The sequence below is a fragment of the Terrapene carolina genome, unplaced genomic scaffold (assembly GCF_002925995.2).
Source record: "Terrapene carolina triunguis isolate 2854851 unplaced genomic scaffold, T_m_triunguis-2.0 Scaffold88, whole genome shotgun sequence".
NCBI lineage: Eukaryota > Metazoa > Chordata > Testudines > Emydidae > Terrapene > Terrapene triunguis.
In genome coordinates, this window is record NW_020664439.1 from 127,412 (window position 1) to 145,201 (window position 17,790).

At 49.2% G+C, this 17,790-nt stretch overlaps 2 protein-coding genes across 6 annotated transcripts in view; one reads left to right on the forward strand and one right to left on the reverse strand.

Moving 5' to 3' along the window:
* The window catches only part of IGF2BP2 (insulin like growth factor 2 mRNA binding protein 2), a 95,290-nt gene extending 87,905 nt beyond the window's left edge, over window positions 1–7,385 (forward strand). For all 3 annotated transcript variants that reach the window (XM_024218630.2, XM_024218631.2, XM_024218632.2), the window contains 4 exons: window positions 797–871; window positions 2,292–2,423; window positions 3,383–3,496; window positions 6,116–7,385. In XM_024218630.2, coding sequence (XP_024074398.1) covers window positions 797–871; window positions 2,292–2,423; window positions 3,383–3,496; window positions 6,116–6,211 — 417 coding nt within the window. In that variant the 3' untranslated portion in view covers window positions 6,212–7,385. The remainder of the gene's footprint in view (window positions 1–796; window positions 872–2,291; window positions 2,424–3,382; window positions 3,497–6,115) is intronic.
* Window positions 7,386–16,819: 9,434 nt separating this feature from the next.
* The window catches only part of SENP2 (SUMO specific peptidase 2), a 38,004-nt gene continuing 37,033 nt past the window's right edge, over window positions 16,820–17,790 (reverse strand). For all 3 annotated transcript variants that reach the window (XM_024218619.1, XM_024218617.1, XM_024218618.2), the window contains one exon: window positions 16,820–17,544. In XM_024218619.1, the coding sequence (XP_024074387.1) occupies window positions 17,482–17,544 (63 nt within the window). In that variant the 3' untranslated portion in view covers window positions 16,820–17,481. The remainder of the gene's footprint in view (window positions 17,545–17,790) is intronic.

The following is a 17,790-nucleotide window of genomic DNA, read 5'->3' on the forward strand; positions in this document are numbered from 1 at the left end:
CATGTGAAGGCAGTGTGAGTGCCATGGCAAATTGCTGCTGGACTCTCGTGTTGGGCCTGTCTGATCCCATTTCCCTCAGTGCCGCTCCCCTGAAGTCGGTGGGGGCTAGATACAGGCATGCTGCCCGTTAGCATCTGCTATCACACCTTGCAACTGACCCCCTCAAGCCTCCAGGTGCCTCTGTCATCAGGGGCACTGTGACCGCACACCTCCCTGTTTGTGCAGGATTCGGCACAGGACTGGGCCCAGTCCAGCGCAGCCAACTGCATGTTCAGAGCCTGCGTTATTTTTTCAGTAACATGCAGGCAGAGATCTAGCAAGCTGGGCATGTCTGCAAGCCCTTCTGCACAGCATCCAAATGCTCAGATCTCAGCAGAGTTTGTCAAGCCAGCTGAATGGGCCTGTCAGCACAACAGAAATGTTTGCAAGCAATGTCCCCTTTTGCTGAAAACCCTCAGAAATTCAAAGGGAAATGCCGATGAAAAGGAGAGGGAATTCATTTTTGTCTAAACTTTTCCTGGGGAAAATCCTCGTTTCCCAGCCAGCTCCAGTTCTGAACTACTCTAGTGTGAAATCAGGCTTTTTGTAGACCGAGCAAATTCCACTCTGCATCCATTAAAGAACATGAAATCCCCTGAACGCTCTGACGCCTGCCCGAGATCTGGCTGAGCTCCCCATGACACGCTGAGTCTGAGTGCTCCGATGGGGGGCAGACCCAGGGTCAGGTGCGGGGGGTCTGGGGAGAGAGTGCCAGGCTCATGTTGCTGCTAATCACTTGCCTCTCTGTGGCTGGTAGATCGCACCAGCAGAGGGTCCAGATGCCAGTGAGAGGATGGTCATCATCACCGGGCCCCCGGAAGCCCAGTTTAAGGTCAGTGGGAAGCGGGTAGGGCGGAGCGAAGCAGGGGCTCTGCGACACTGTACAGATTCGAGGTCCCCTGATGCTCAGCCCTGGAGAAGCCAGAGCGAACACATGCTTTAAAGAGTAGCTCTGAGGACTCCGGGTTAGCAGGGAGGGGAGAGAGCAGACTGACGGGCCTGATCCTGTGCGAAGGCAGCTGAGGCTCAGCAGTAGCATCTCCTCCCCCTTGCTAGTGGGAGGGCCGTGTTGTTTGGGGGCCCTGCTGCTGCGCGTCCTCACACCTATCCGAGAGGCTGTTTGTGCCCCAGAGGAGTGGGGGGAGGGCTGGCAGGGTGCCACAGGCACAATGCCTTGCCTGGCTTTGCTAATGAAGCAGCCTGCTCTGTCCCGTCCATGCAGGCTCCATGTTTGAAGAGAGCTAACTGCCCAGATGTGCTTCCGGCCTGGGGTGGAGGCCCCCTGCCTGCAGACGGCCACCCAGAAGGGGGGCTGCATGACCCTTTTACAGCCAGGAGAGGGCGCTGCTGCCCAGCAGGCAGCCAAAGCTCAGCATTATAGGGACAGATTGGGGTTCAGCCTGCAGTCTCGGGCTCCCCCTACAATTCCAGAGCAGCTGAGTGTCACTGCAAAAGCATCAACCCTCAGACAGTTAACCATGTTCATGGGTGTCATGTCGTCATTATGCTTCTGTGTCAACATCTCCTTGAAAGGAACAGGGGCAGAGCACACCTCAGAGCTGTATCCTCTGCACTCACAAGAGCTACAGACCTACAGGGCTAGTAACATTTGCATTCAGCAAAAGGCAGTGGGGCTATCAGCAGGGGGCAGCGCTGCCTCAATCCCCCGCTTCCACACTGCACTTACTGGAAGGAGACTGCCAACAGTCCTGCCTCGGGATCCCAGTATCCTCCTCTGGCCTTCACGATGCCCTCTGGGCCCGTGGTACAGAACTGGCCATGTAGGATTTCAGGAGCGCAGGGCCCCGGCGCGTGAAGTGCTGCCCGGACAGAGCTCCGGAGCGCGAGGTGCCGCACAGACAAGGCAGCCCCAGGGAGTGCTGGTTCCCATTGTGCAGGCAGGAAGCCGAGCTCCAGAAGGCGAAGGGCCAGATGTCCCAGCGTGCTCAGTACACAGGATAGGGGCCTGATCCAGAGTCACTGGACACTAAGAGCATTTGAAAATCTGGCCACTTCAGCAAGATGCCTAATTGGGAGCTGCTGCGTGCGGGGCACCTCTGAACCCTGGCCTTGGCCCCCCAGGGGGGCTGAGGGAGCCAAGAACTCACCTTGCCTCCCAGTCCGGTGGTTTAGCCCATAGACCACTCTTCTCCCTCGCTGTGGCCCAGTCCAGTTCTCCCTTCCCTGCCCCACGTGCACAGAAATACAGAGCTTGAGCCTGGAATTCACCACGGGATCTTCTTCCTCTCCAGGCCCAGGGCCGGATATTTGGCAAACTGAAGGAAGAAAACTTCTTTAATCCCAAAGAAGAAGTGAAGCTTGAAGCCCACATCAAGGTGCCTTCCTCTGCAGCTGGACGCGTGATAGGCAAAGGTGGCAAAACGGTACGTCAGCCAGCAGCACGGCGGTCTGCCCCAGCCAGACCCAGGAGACGGGGGAGTCGTGGAGCTGAAATTCCTTTGGCTTTGTTTGCTGATTGTTCTGTAGCTCTTTTATAGCCACCCAGCATGGAGAGAAAATCACATGGGCCAGGATGCCCCTGCACACACACCCAGCAAAGCAGCTGGGGTCACTTCAGGGCCTTCAGTAATACAAACAGCCCTGATCCCGCAGCAGACATGGCCCGCGGTCCTGTGCTATTGGGTCTGTCCCAGTGAACTGCACCAGCAGCCTGGCAGGAGAGTCTCTGCTGGGTTGGATTGGCATCACCCCCTCTGGCGCCAGTCCTGCTGATGCCGGAGCCAAAACTGTGTCTCTCTGAGTCCTTCCCTATACCTATTGGCCAGCTGGAGGCACTGCAGAGCCATTAGCTACCCATCCTTCAGCCACTTTGGGGGATGGCCTGATTCCTTAGGGGGAGGGTATTGGAATTGCTGGGCAGTGGCACAACTGGGTAAGCAGAGCTGAGCTCATACCGCTGCTGATCTGAGAAGCCCAGCAAGGCACAAAGGCGTGTGGGAAGAGGGGAGAGATCCCTCCAGTCGACTGATTGGACTCTGCCTATGGGTAACAGTCTAGAGTCCAGTCTCCAGTGAACAAAGCCCCGGTAAACATGCTTTGCCTGGAGGTGCTAAGGAGGGAGACCGCTTCCAGTCTGTCCGCATGGTGTAGCCCGTCCAGGATCCATAGAGTGCTGGATCCATTGACCACAGCCCTAGCCCATCTCTTCCACACCCCGAGTAGCCCGCTGGAGCAGACACACAGGAGGAGCAGAACACCCCTGCTGGCTGTCCTGCTGCTGGCTGGGCTTTGAGGAAAACCCAGGATTGGCTTGGGGGTAGGTGCAGTAGCTGGAGTGGTTAACAATGCACACAGACTGTTGTTAAAACTTCTCTTGCTACAGGTGAACGAACTGCAGAACTTAACCAGTGCAGAAGTCATTGTCCCCCGTGACCAAACTCCTGATGAGAATGAGGAAGTTGTCGTTAAAATCATTGGGCATTTCTTTGCCAGTCAGGTATAGGGCATGAATATTTTTCAATTTCCAAAGTATTTTGTGGCAGAAGGGAAATCTGTCCGCCCCTTCACATCAGTGACAAAATCTGTATTATCTATACAAATCCTGCCTTCTTGGTTCTGATACAAGGGTGTGAAGCCTGGCTTCCCATAAGTACAAAACCATTTCAGTATGTGCATTTGGGTATGTTGTCCCTAGATTTAAAGTGTATGTACCACACATCAGAGTCACTTCATTTCCTATATGTGTAACCAGCTCTGTTCATGTGATTCTGAAGCAGTTCATTTGTAAATGATTGTTACCATTGTAATACCGTTAACTTTCCCACATTGCACACATCAGCTCTCACCCTGTTCCCACTGGAGTCAATAGGAACTTGGGCACTGATGTCAAGGCAAACTGGATCAGTCCCACTGTGGATATCAGTGTACACACATTTCACAACCTAACCCATGAGCAAAGAGGTCAGAGTTGTAATCACCTGAACCTTTCTGTTGCCTGACCGTTAGTTTGCTTAAATTTGCCTCAGTCACATTGCATCTGGGTAGGATTTTGCATTTAATTTCCTTCCTCCCTCTCTGCCCACTCCTCCCCCCTCCCCCCCCAAAAGAAGTCTACCCCTCACACCATCCCCAGGTGACAGCTGGGGTCTTACAGGTCCAACCGCTGACTGGAGCCATTCTGTCAGTGTTAGGTTGATACAGATCTGTGTCCATATCTGTCTACCTGGAGAGCTCAGGGCTATGAGTGGTTATTTCCCTGATCCTTCTAGAACAGGGGTTCTCAAACTGGGGGTCAGGACCCCTCATGGGGTCATGAGGTTATTATATGGGGGGTCGTGAGCTGTCAGCCTCCACCCCAAACCCTGCTTTGCCTCCAGCATTTATAATGGTGTTAAATATATAAACAAGTGTTTTTAATTTATAAGGGGGGTCGCACTCAGAGGCTTGCTATGTGAAAGGGGTCACCAGTATAATAGTGTGAGAACCACTGTTCTAGAATGTTCCAGCCCCGTAGCACCACAGTGAGCACGCCCGAGCTGACAAGGATGGAACGTGCTGGTATATGATTTTGTTGGTTATAAACTATGGACTAAAACCGAGATTTTCAAACATAAGGGGCCTGATGAGCGCACACAAGTGCCTGCCAATGCCCAGTTTGTGGCCTCTTTGTGCTGCAAGAGCAAAGGGGGAGAGAACCTGCCCAGTCATCGCCAAGGGCAGCATTGAGCCTGTATTGACTGTCTCTAGGCTAATGGCAGCCATTAGAGTCTTCCCTAAAGGCTAAATAGAGCATCTCCTTAGTCCTGCTCACCTGGCCACACATCACAGGACAACCCAGGATAGAAGAGGGGGGGTATTTATTACACAGGGTTTTCAGAACTCCTTGCAGTGGTAACTTAACTGCTTCTCTCTAGGTAGTGTCAGGAATAAATCAGTGGGGATACAGCTCCTCCATCTGATAAATGATTGGTACAAACAAGAGAGCTTTTACCTAAAACTACTTTTTATTAGCTCTTAAGCACACATATACATACATACACACGTATACTGTAGTGTAGCAGCTGGGTTAGCGCATCCCAAACATCTATATTTACCCAAAGTCTGGAATGGTTTTCAGGAATCAGCTACCAGCCTTTCGGGTGCCCTCCTTCCACCCAGCTGCTGGGGAATTTAGGTGCCAGCTCTTTGCCCAAAGGAAAGCTTCCTCAGGCTGCTCCAAAATGTATCCTTTTGCTTAAACTTGTATAGCTAACTTAAACAAAGCACATAACTCATAGTGACTCCTGGTGGGTCACCATAGTAACCCCTAATTTCAGCAAACTATTCATTATTTCTCATCATCATAACATTTCTAGTATTTCCAGTCATAACAATAATAAAACATATGTGTCAGGGGCACTTAACCAAGGTCGATTCTCCAAACATGCCTCCCGTTCTCATGGTGCATTGACTCTCTGCCCTTTCCTCCCATTCTGATTAGCAAACCACAAATATGCAGCTGCACGGCCTTGCCCTTTAGGGCCTAAGATTATTCCTAGATCTGTGGCATTTGGTTTTCAGATAGTGGTGGCTGGACACACAAGATGGCTGACTGCAGTACTGTCAAGTTCTGGGGTTACCCACAGGAATTTCAAATTATGGGGTCACAGGGAGTCAGGATTTAGCAGCTGTGCAGTGGCTGATGTGCTAGGCCCAGTAGAACCCTGCTCTGCTGTAGGCGAGGCCATGCCAGGCTTTATCACTGCAAGAGCCATGACATACAGGGCATGGGTAGGCAGTGTGAGGGGCAGGCACCACCGTCACAGTGTGGAAGTGACGGCATGACCAGCACACAAGGGTTTGCTTTGTACAGCTGAGCCAGGGCACTGAGGAATGGAAATTCAGCCCCAGCCAGCCCAGCACTGAGCACATTTGAAAACCCCATGCCCTGGGCAGTATTGCAGGCCAAGCCTGTTTGCAAACTTGCTGTGTGTGCCCCAACACAACCCCAGGCCTGACTCTCTCCTGCCCCGAGACACACAGGCCTCTCTGCACCAGGTGGGGGCATTGCACTGGGTCCCACCCCGCCTGGCCCATGTCTGCAGCTGTTTCTCTCTCTCTCTCGCTTTGCCTGCAGACTGCACAGCGCAAGATCAGGGAAATCGTACAGCAGGTGAAGCAGCAGGAGCAGAAACATGTTCAGGGAGCCCCTTCCCTACAGCGCAGCAAGTGAGGCTCCGACACGCCAGCCAGCAACAACCGATGAATGTAGCCCTTCCAACACCTGCCAGAGCGCCAGATCGGGGAGCCAACCAAAGACCCTCCTGAGGCATAAATGTCTGCCCACGGCTGGGCTGTGCAGAGAACTCACAGTGGGGAGGGGGAGGGTTCCAACCCACTCACACTGACGATGCCACACAGCAGGGGCTCTGCAGACTCTTCCAGGCCACAGCCTCCATGTTCCTCTATTTACTAGCGCGACGCTATCCCTTTAGTTGGACTAACATGGGCGGAGATGGGGCAAACAACCCACTGACAGCTCTTTAGGACCCACTCTTTGTGCATGTGTGCACATACTAGATGAGAAGATTTTTACAGTGCATGGGCTGCAGTGCATGAGGTGGCACTCGCAGCATTAATATATTTTAGAATTAATATATCTGTAACAAAACTAACCGATTTTTCTTTTTTGGAAAAAAGTAATTTTTTTATTTTTTACTTGTTTTTTGGGGCTTTTTGTTTTACGAAAAAGCAGGCTTTTTTTAGACATCTAAGGAAAGAAACAAGTCCACTTGGCTATCTAATATACAATAGACTGAAGATACTGCCAGCAGCAAAATTAAAAGAGGGTAAAAAGTGGCAATTTCTGTAAAGGCTTTAGGAAGAGCAGCATTTGGATTGTCTGTCAGTGCCAACACAAGGGATACCGTCTCTTAGAAGAGGAATCTCTCTATATATCTCTGTCCAGCTCACATACCTGTTTCTCTTTGCTTCACAGATTCCACACTGGTTTTTGCATCCTGTCCTATTCCCTCCCTCTCACTTTCTCTCTCTCTCTCTCTCTCCACCACCACATCAGCTGTGCTCTAAGTAACACACCACCGAAAACAAACACAAGAAACACCCAGCCACAACTTCCACTTTGATTATCACCCAACCCAGCCACCATGGTACTTGTACTAGCATTTTTGCAAAAAAAGAAAGAAAGAAAAACAAGAAACCTCAGCGCCCCCACCCACGCAGAAGCTTCAGCCCCTGTGGGGGGAGGACACTGCATCAGGATTGGGGGAAGGGGCTTCTTTCTTTCTTTTTATTTTTTAAATGGGGGGAGGGGAGACAAAAATAACTTACAAGATGTTGTTGGCCCAGGGCATGGAAATTGCAATTTTTTTTTTCTTTTTAAAAAAAAAAAAAAAAAAAAAAAAAACTACCTCAGGTGTTTTCGTACCTCAGCACCTTGCCCTCGTGTTTCCCTTTTAGAGATTTTGTATGCCTTGTAAAACTGATAGTTGGAGCATTTTTTTATTTTTTTAATAAAAATGAGTTGGAAAAAAATCTAGACCAAGTCAGCTGCCCAGCGGGAGAAGGTGCCGTCCCGCGTGTGCAACGACAGCTCTGTATTATCTTTCTGCTAGCTGAGAGCCGATGGCCTTTCCTTTGGAGAAACCTTGAAAATGTTCTTAGAAACAAACTGACAAAAAGACAACCCGAGAGAGAAAGGATTGAAGTAGAACTCCTGAGTTTTGATAGGGCACACGCCATTAGAGTTTTCTACGCTAAAGGATGACCATGTACTGGTTTACGTGAACATACCATTGTACCAACAGACTGCAATGCCAGTTTCCTCTACTGCAAACAGTGTTCTGTGAAAAAAAAGAAATATATCCAGCTAACAAGAGCCTCACCTTGGTATTTATTTTCATTTAATGTCATGGAATTGACTAGGGCTGTAAGCGCTGAGAAGCCTGGGCCACAGTTTGGCTGAAGGGTGGGCAGTGGGTGGGATATAAAAGGCCCTAGTTGCGCCCTAGAGCCACAGCCAGACCGCCATTGGGTCCACCAGGAGCTGTGTAAGGCAGTGAATAGCCCTAAAAGAGGGGACATGGCAACATTACTCAGAGGGGATATAAGAGTGGGAGAAATTGGTGGCTGCCCCAAAGCAATTAGACCATCGGGGAGTAAGGCACGCTGCTTGCCTGCCCTGGCGCCGTGCAGCTCCTGGCATGTCTGGCTCCTAGGTGCAGGGGCAGCCATGGGGGCTCCATGTGCTGCCCCCACCTGGAGCGCTGGCTCCTCAGCTCCCATTAGCCGGGAACTGCAACCAATGGGAGCTGTAGGGGGAGGGCACAGAACCCCCTGCTCCTTCTGCCTAGGAGCCAGACATGCTGGCCGCGTCCTGGAGCTGCCAAAGGTAAGCACCACCCAGCTGGAGCCTGCACCCACTCCCCAGCCCGAGCCTGCACCCGCTCCCCAGCCCCCTCCAGCACCCAAACTCCCTCCCACATCCTGCACTCTGAACCCCCTCTTGCACTCCAAAATTCTCAGCCCCACACCAGAGCCTGCACCTCCCACACCCTGCCCCAAACTGCTCATCCCCAGCCCCACCCCGAGCCCCCCCACACAAACACACTTTGAACCCCTCAGCCCCAACTCTGAGCTTCCTCCTGCACCCCCCAACCCATCATCCCTGGCCCCAGAGCTCACACCCCCTAGCCAGAGTCCACACCCAACCCCCTGTTCCAGCTCTTAATCCCCTCCTGCACTCTGAACCCCTTGGCCCCAGCCCTGAGTCCCCTCCTGTAGTTCAAACTCCTCATCCCCAGCCCAGAACCCCCTCTGCACCCTGAACACCTCATTTTTCTTCAAGTGCTTGCTCCTGTCACTTCCATTCTAGGTGTGTGCACACCCACGTGCAGTTGGAGATTTTTGCCCTAGCAGTATCTGTGGGGTCAGCTAGGGCACCCTCTGATAGGCGCTGCAGCAGTATATTAGGCACCATCAGCCCTACACCTGTGACAGTTGGTCAGAGCTCTTTGTCTTGCATCCCAAAAGCGTTAGCAGTTCTTAACAGCCAATTGTTATTCCCTTTGTATATAGTTCTTAGGTACTTAGTGAGCCAATTTAATTGTAAGTTTAGTGGTAAGAGTCCCAGTTGGGGCTTCGCCCTGGAGCAGGGCATCAAGGCGTGTTCCTCATGCAACAGGCCCCCCCACAGTAGCTGTTTGAAGAGCTTAGGGGAATCCCATGTAAAGGACAAGTGCAGATTTAAAATAATTTTCATCCCAAAACCCAAAAGGAGAGGGACATATGCTTGAAAGCCCTCCTGCTAGACACCGGGCACAGCGCAACCTCAAGCCCTCCCACCAGGACTCCGCTCCTAGCACCTCGGCATCAGTGCAAAGTGCCCTGCCGGCACTGTTCCCCCGCACCTGTGCCCAAGAAGCAACCAAAGGAAAGGGTTCCCTGGCTCCTTCCAAGGAGGGGAAGGGGGGTGCTAGGCAAAGGACCTGGTTCAGGCCACATGCCTGCCCCAGAGATGTAGGGAAATACTGCTACAAACAAACAGACTCCCTGGTCCAGCCAGGGATTCTCCTCCAACTCCTGGGAGTGGTGGAGGATTCCAGCTCCTATGGGGATCTTCATCGCCCCAGACAGTCCAAGCAGCCAAAAACCTGGTAGGCCTGCCAGCACCGCAAATGCCATGCCAGGCACCAGCCATAGTTAAGGCCCTGGAGTCCAAGGGCAAGCCACTCATAGGATGTGCCCAAAGGGCAGGGGAATACCATTGGTCTCTGGATCACAGACATTCGTCCCCATCCCCACAGCCTAGGACACTGGTCCCGCAACCTCGGTCGCTGGCTAGAAGGCCCAGGTCCCTGGCACTGCGCTCTCCTTCCCCCAGGCACAGATTGCTGGAATCGAGGCACTGATCCTCGCGCTCCTGGTACCAGCCAGCCTCCCACCTAAGATCACCTTAGCACAGATCCCTATCACCCAGGCGGTCTCCTAGGCACTGCTGCCTGATGATACAGGACCACCCACCATCCCAGCACCGATCTCTGCTGCCCCGGTACTGCACGAGGGACAGGCAGTAATCACTGGCCTGTAGACACCTCTCTGCGCCAAGGCTTAGTTCTGTGCACCCCAGTTCCATTTCCCCCATCCCAGGGTCCCCCATTCTCCACCCATGCCCAGCCCAGTCTAAACCCTCTCCTCCCCCCCCCCTGCAAGGCCCCTCTATCCCTCTCCCCCGCCCCCCCCCCCAGCTCCCCCCCCTCACTTTGTTCATCTCTGTCCCCCACCCCCGCCATTCTCTTCTTTCAGGCTCCTGCTGGTGTTCTGGTCCCTGAAGCTGCACCCATTCCCAGACAGTTTGGAAGCAAGATGCTGCAGCATTCAAAACTTACTGTGGTTGAGCCAGACAGCAATGGCATCGAGGTGTTTCTGACCAAAACCAAGGCGGCCGAGACTCATTCACACAGCCTGGTGGCCTCAAGATATAAGCAACTCCTGGACAGCTGTGTCTGCCACCAGCCTGCGTCCGCTGCACCTGTGCTAGCCCCCGGCCGCCAGTGGGGGGGCAGTGCCCAAGCAGCTTGGGCTGTGACCTGCCCTCAAGCCCATGTCATAATGACGAGCAGTAAGAGTAAGGTTTTTGTCTGGGTATTTTTAGTAAAGTCACATACACATGACGTGGGCAACAAACAAAACAGCCAGGGCGGGGCTTCTGTGACATGACATACTTAAAATACCCGCAACAAACAGGCTGAGGCCTGGCAGCTGACGACCAGGGAACTGTACAGCCTGGAAGTACCCCAGTCAGAAGGGGGCAGAGAGGTGTATCTCCACCCAGGAGAGATGAGAGCCAAGGGAGCCAGAAACCTGAGTGGGTGCCCTTGCTGGACCACTGAGGGGCAATACATATACAGGTACCCTCCCTGTGACAGATAATGCACTGCTCTTCCTTTCATTTTTCCTCTAGCTGAGGAGGAAAGGGGCTCAGAAAAGAAGAGGGATGAGACACAAATAAACCAGCAGCCCAGGCTCCAATGTAGAGAAGAGCAACTCAGGGCAAAGTCAAACTCTTCCACCAGCAGCAAGGCTCTCTTCCCCTCCCACAAAGCAGCCATCTCTGTTTCCAGAGATCCTGGGCCTTTCTTGGCCTGGTTTGAATCAAGGCTGACATTTCAGGTGGCAACAGCACGCAGCAGCTTTCCGGAGATTGAATGCAACTAAAAAAGAGCCACTGTGGCTTAACAACCATGTAAAAGAAGCAGTGAGAGATAAAAAGACTTCCTTTAAAAAGTGGAAGTCAAATCCTAGTGAGGCAAATAGAAAGGAGCATAAACACTGCCAAATTAAGTGCAAGAATGTAATAAGAAAAGCCAAAGAGGAGTTTGAAGAACGGCTAGCCAAAAACTCCAAAGGTAATAACAATGTTTTTTAAGTACATCAGAAGCAGGAAGCCTGCTAAACAACCAGTGGGGCCCCTTGATAATCGAGATACAAAAGGAGCACTTAAACACAATAAAGTCATTGCGGAGAAACTAAATGAATTCTTTGCTTCAGTCTTCACAGCTGAGGACATTAAGGAGATTCCCAAACCTGAGCCGGCTTTTGTAGGTGACAAATCTGAGGAACTGTCACAGATTGAAGTGTCACTAGAGGAGGTTTTGGAATTAATTGATAAACTTAACGTTAACAAGTCACCGGGACCAGATGGCACTCACCCAAGAGTTCTGAAAGAACTCAAATGTGAAGTTGCAGAACTATTAACTAAGGTTTGTAACTTGTTCTTTAAATCGGCTTCTGTACCCGATGACTGGAAGTTAGCTAATGCAACACCAATATTTAAAAAGGGCTCTAGAGGTGATCCCGGCAATTACAGACCAGTAAGTCTAACGTCGGTATCAGGCAAATTAGTCGAAATAATAGTTAAGAATAAAATTGTCAGACACATAGAAAAACAAACTGTTGAGCAATAGTCAACATGGTTTCTGTAAAGGGAAATCGTGTCTTACTAATGTATTAGAGTTCTTTGAAGGGGTCAACAAACATGTGGACAAGGGGGATCCAGTGGACATAGTGTACTTAGATTTCCAGAAAGCCTTTGACAAGGTCCCTCACCAAAGGCTCTTACGTAAATTAAGCTGTCATGGGATAAAAGGGAAGGTCCTTTCATGGATTGAGAACTGGTTAAAAGACTGGGAACAAAGGGTAGGAATTAATGGTAAATTCTCAGAACGGAGAGGGGTAACTAGTGGTGTTCCCCAAGGGTCAGTCCTCGGACCGATCCTTTTCAACTTATTCATAAATGATCTGGAGAAATGGGTAAACAGTGAGGTTGCAAAGTTTGCAGATGATACTAAACTGCTCAAGATAGTTAAGACCAAAGCAGACTGTGAAGAACCTGAAAAAGATCTCACAAAATTAAGTGATTGGGCAACAAAATGGCAAATGAAATTTAATGTGGATAAATGAAAAGTAATGCACATTGGAAAAAAATAACCCCAACTATACATACAATATGATGGGGGCTAATTTAGCTACAAGAAGTCAGGAAAAAGATCTTGGAGTCATCGTGGATAGTTCTCTGAAGATGTCCACGCAGTGTGCAGAGGCGGTCAAAAAAGCAAACAGGATGTTAGGAATCATTAAAAAAGGGATAGAGAATAAGACTGAGAATATATTATTGCCCTTATATAAATCAATGGTACGCCCACATCTCGAATACTGCATACAGATGTGGTCTCCTCATCTCAAAAAAAAGATCTGCTGGCACTAGAAAAGTTTCAGAAAAGGGCAACTAAAATGATTAAGGGTTTGGAACGGGTCCCATATGAGGAAAGATTAAAGAGGCTAGGACTCTTCAGCTTGGAAAAGAGGAGATTAAGGGGGGATATGATAGAGGTATATAAAATCATGAGTGATGTAGATAAAGTGGATAAGGAAAAGTTATTTACTTATTCCCATAATACAAGAACTAGGGGTCACCAAATGAAATGAATAGGCAGCAGGTTTAAAACAAATACAAGGAAGTTCTTCACACAGCGCACAGTCAACTTGTGGAACTCCTTACCTGAGAAGGTTGTGAAGGCTAGGACTATAACAGAGTTAAAAGAGAACTGGATAAATTCATGCTGGTTAAGTCCATTAATGGCTATTAACCAGGATGGGTAAGGAATGGTGTCCCTAGCCTCTGTTTGTCAGAGGATGGAGATGGATGGCAGGAGAGAGACCACTTGATCATTGCCGGTTAGGTCCACTCCCTCTGGGGCACCTGGCATTGGCCACTGTCAGTAGACAGGATACTGGGCTAGATGGATCTTTGGTCTGACCCCGTATGGCCGTTCTTATGGGATAGCAGCATAGCTTCCCTCTGTCAGTCTTCACCATGAGCAGGAGGCTGTGGCCACACCAGTGTTTTGGGCTGATTAAAGGATTAGGATTATATTATCCAGAGAGGGAAGACAATGGCAGCATTTAAGATTCATGGGGGGAGGTGGTCTCTGAGAACAATTACAAGCTAGAGGCAGCAAGTGGGAACAGGCTTTGCACAAACCTCCACAGCATGAGGCTCTGAGAGGTATCAACTCACTAACATCCCCACACAAATAACCACAGGCTGGAGATGAATACAGCCATACAATAGTGCAGAGGTGGGAAACTGACCTATTAATCTCACTGGCTGTTCTTCTCACAAAGCTCATGGGTACAGGGAGAAATTTACTGGTACAGTTACACAGCGAGAACATCCCCTGGACCAGAGTTCTTTTGTCCAACATAGCTTATCCCACTTTCTGAGCCAGGAGTGTCCACACAGGAGTTGGAGCAGTAAAGTGTCACATGTAAATAAGTCCCAGCTCTAGCCCATCTCTGTTGGGGAACAACAATTTTCAAGAAAATCTCACAGCACCTACAGGTTTTAGAATATTACTGCTATGGGAAGCTTTACCTGAGTAATCATTGGACCACATGACCCCAAACTTGCACCCAGGGCCCTGCTGGGGCTAGAGTTTTATCAGATATCACAGAAATCATGAAGTTGAATAAAGTCTGAAATCTTGGAAATGGCTGTAAAAAGACATTGGATTCATCCAAGTGGCATTATGCCTCCTTGCGGTAGGTCACAATGCCACACAGGTTTGGCCCATCTGCCCCACTGTAGATGGAGAGGGAGGCGCAGATGAGCCAAGGCTGAGAGGTGCTGTGACCCTGGGCAGCAGTGCCCGAAATGGGGAGCCAGGCCACATGGTGCAGGGCTCACTCTAATGCCCCCACTATATACTTGTGTATGCAGATGTCATGAAAACTACATTTGGTGACCTCTCCATAACTAATCATTTTTCCCCACACCCCTGCCCTGAAATATGCTAAATATCGCTGTGCTAACATTGTGGCCTTGCTGATGAGGCATAGCAAGTTTCAGAACAATTTGAGTCTGCACTTGGCTTTTGAAATAGATCTTAAACCAGGCCCAGCTCCTCAAAAGGTATTTAGGCCCCTACTTCCACTGAAATCAAAAGGAATTAGCTGCCCAAGTACCCTGAAAGCAAAGACAACAAATGCAAAAGAAGCCCTGGCAGGACCCAGGCAAAGAGCAACGAACATGCACACCAGATTCTTCAAAAGCTGCCACGGGCAGAAGTAAACTCCCACTACACAGGTGCTGCTCAGGTTGAATGGCCACAGCACGTTATGGTGTGGCAGTTGCTCGTCATTTTGCCTGCAAATACTGGCTTGCAAAGGAATCCCAATCATGCTGCACATGCGTGACTGTCTCCAGCTTGGCTCAAGCCCCATTGTAGATCCAACTTATGTGAAAAACTTTCAATATTGCTTCCTCAAAAGGGGTAGTGGGGGCTGGCTATTGATCTCAGCTAATCACTGTGAGCCTACTGGAGGGAAAGCCTTAAAGTGGAAACTGCACAAATGTAACTCTGCACGGAAAAAATGTGAAGTGAGTTAGGTTTTATGTTCATATGCAGCACTAATCTGATGTGATCCCCTAGGTAGATCTCCCTCAGCACCCTTTGACATAATCAGAGAAATCAAAGCCTCGATTTTTTTTGCTACAGGCAGGTGCAGATGAGTGGAAAGACCACCACCACCTCGCCGCTAACATTTCAACACTGGTTAGTGTGTTCAAAATATTCATTTGGAAGACATAAGAATTTGAATGGGTGAACAATTAAATATCAGGAGCTGTGTTCCCCTCCCACTACACATCTGAGACCTCCCAGAGCAGCCCAGAAGATAAATTTCAAATTCTAAGGTAAAACAAAGAGAAAAAGCTTCCTTTGGAGGCTATTTAATGGTGGCATTTCTTCAGCGTTTGAGTTGATTCTGTCCTGTACTACACTTATGATTTTGAAATGATAATCTTCAAAACAAACTTGACTGTAGTGCAGGGGTGTCAAACTCATTGTGTATGTCCGGCCTGATTGGACATCTTGCCACTTGATGCAGGCCACACTCTACAAAGCTATTTCGGTGTTAATTTCTCTATTGGTAATTACATATATTTATTTTAGATTTTAGTGACCACTACTGCTGCTCCCAGAAACCTGGCATCTCTTAACTTGAACCAGAGCATCAACTTTGGAGCAAATAACCACGTCGACCACCGTTGTCCTAATAATGAAATTAAGGGCTTGTCCACTGCCCCATGTGGACTATGTAGGGTATGGAATGCACCAACCCATGGTGTTGTGCACCAACTTCTCCAGGTGGGCCCTGCTGGCATGCACTCAATGTTCTTCAGTGCACACTGATGTAGTCCTGTTCGAAACAGGACTGCATCAGTGCACACTAGCAGAGTCTACAGGTGAGTTAGAGTGAAACACTTTGATGCACTCTACAAACCACACACCTGTAATGCTGACTCTGATGTCATGAAGACAAGCCAGAAGATTCATGTGACGTCTGCAAGCTGGATGAAACTATATGGGCTAGATGCAGCTGGCAGGCAGTATGTTTGACATCCCTCCCCTAGAGAGCAGGGTTTGCCTTCTCTCATGATAAACCTAACTGAACAGAAATCACTGCCATGCAATGATCTTTTGTTTCCCTCCTCTAGTAACATCTGCCTATTATGGTGAGTGTCATCTCCACTTACATAAGCATTAACATAAGCTGCTTATGAAGATGGTCTTGTGGGTAAATTGTGGGATTGGGAGTTGGGAGACCAGGGTTCCTCCCAATTTGAGAGTCTCACCTTAACCAAGCCTCTGTGGGCCATGTGCACACGAGGGACAATGTGGGCTGCTGTGAGGGGTGCTTAGTGACTGGAAACCTAGCCAAAGAGCCAAATGAAGGCCATGTGGAAATGCACAGCATGCAAATATCCTCTTCTAGTATCCAAGCACCCTCACCATTACATTTTTTGCTCACTATCCCCTGTGAAATAATGGAGGGTTTTTCCTCCCGTTACAGAGGGGGAATTAAGGCACAGAGACAGTGATGTGTCCATAGTCCCACAAGCAGGCTGTGACAGAGTGAGGAACTGAACCCAGTCTCAGGTTAACACCCCAACCACTGGGCCATTCTTCCTCTCATCCTGCATATCCCCCTCCCCACTTATAACATTCAACCCCATCTGCTGAATAATTTAAATTCCCCCACTGTCTGCTGATGCAGGGTATTCAGCCTCCTCAATTCTTATATTCTTCATCTTAAACTCTTCCAGACCTCCTAACGGAACATCACATTCATGTTAAAGTGAACTGAAAACTAACTTTCCTATGCAAAAATATTTTGAAAAGGTAACTGCAAATTTACTCTGGCTCTCTTCCTGCAGATTTTAGTTCAGAAAAGACCCCTTCCATAAGTTACAGCACACTTTCATTTTAATAAAGAAAAATAAATATTCATTTTCACATGGGACAGTCTCTTGAAACAAATACTGAACCCCAGCTATAGGGGCTTCACTATGGATTTGTTACAAATCAAAACATAAATGCCTTGCTCCTAGGGTCTTTACAAATCCAGTTTTAGGAATCAAGTGGAGTCTTCTATTGTCCAGAAGCAGCGCAAACCTCTCCTTGAACCAGTAGCTAAACAGGTCGTCCCCGTGAAGGTGATTTCAGACAGACAGTGACAGTTCTACAGTTGCACAGGATACCTCTGTGCGCCAGCCAGAGTTTGCACCACAGTTCCAATGGCTGCAGTGAAGCACTAGAAGTTGCCAGTCTTCAGCAACATGAACTGATGCAGTTTGTTTGGGATCTGTTCTTAACCACCCACTCCAGTCCCTTAGGAGTCACAGCTCAGAGGCTGCAGAGATCTCTTTGCTTTGCGGTTAGGATGCATTAGCATATTCCAAACAAACGTAATTCTCTGGAGTGGACAAAACCACTGCTTTACAGCCTACTCTGAAGAGAGGAAGCTGTTAGCCCAGGTGCCTTTTGAAATAAGGCATTCAAACAAATTAGTTAAGCTAAGAACTAATTTGTCACTACGTGGTGGATCATAGAATCACTGTGAGTATCTCTCAGTCTGGGGTCACAGCAGCTGTTGATGAAGTATCTCCCATACCATCTTTTTGCGGAAATGAGGCATGTGGTGCTAAAAAGAAAAAAGAAAAAAAAAACCACACTATTAAACACTAAACCAGAGTAAAAGGGGTCAGAATAAGCGTATTTGTCCACATTCTGTAGGCACTGACCATAACAGTCAGTGTTCAACATTTGCCACAGTTCCCATGCAATGGTATTTGATACCACAACTTTGCCCTACACTAAGGGACAGAAAATGCAATGCTCTGGCAAATGCTGACTTTAATGAAAAACACGAATGTCATGACTGAGAATT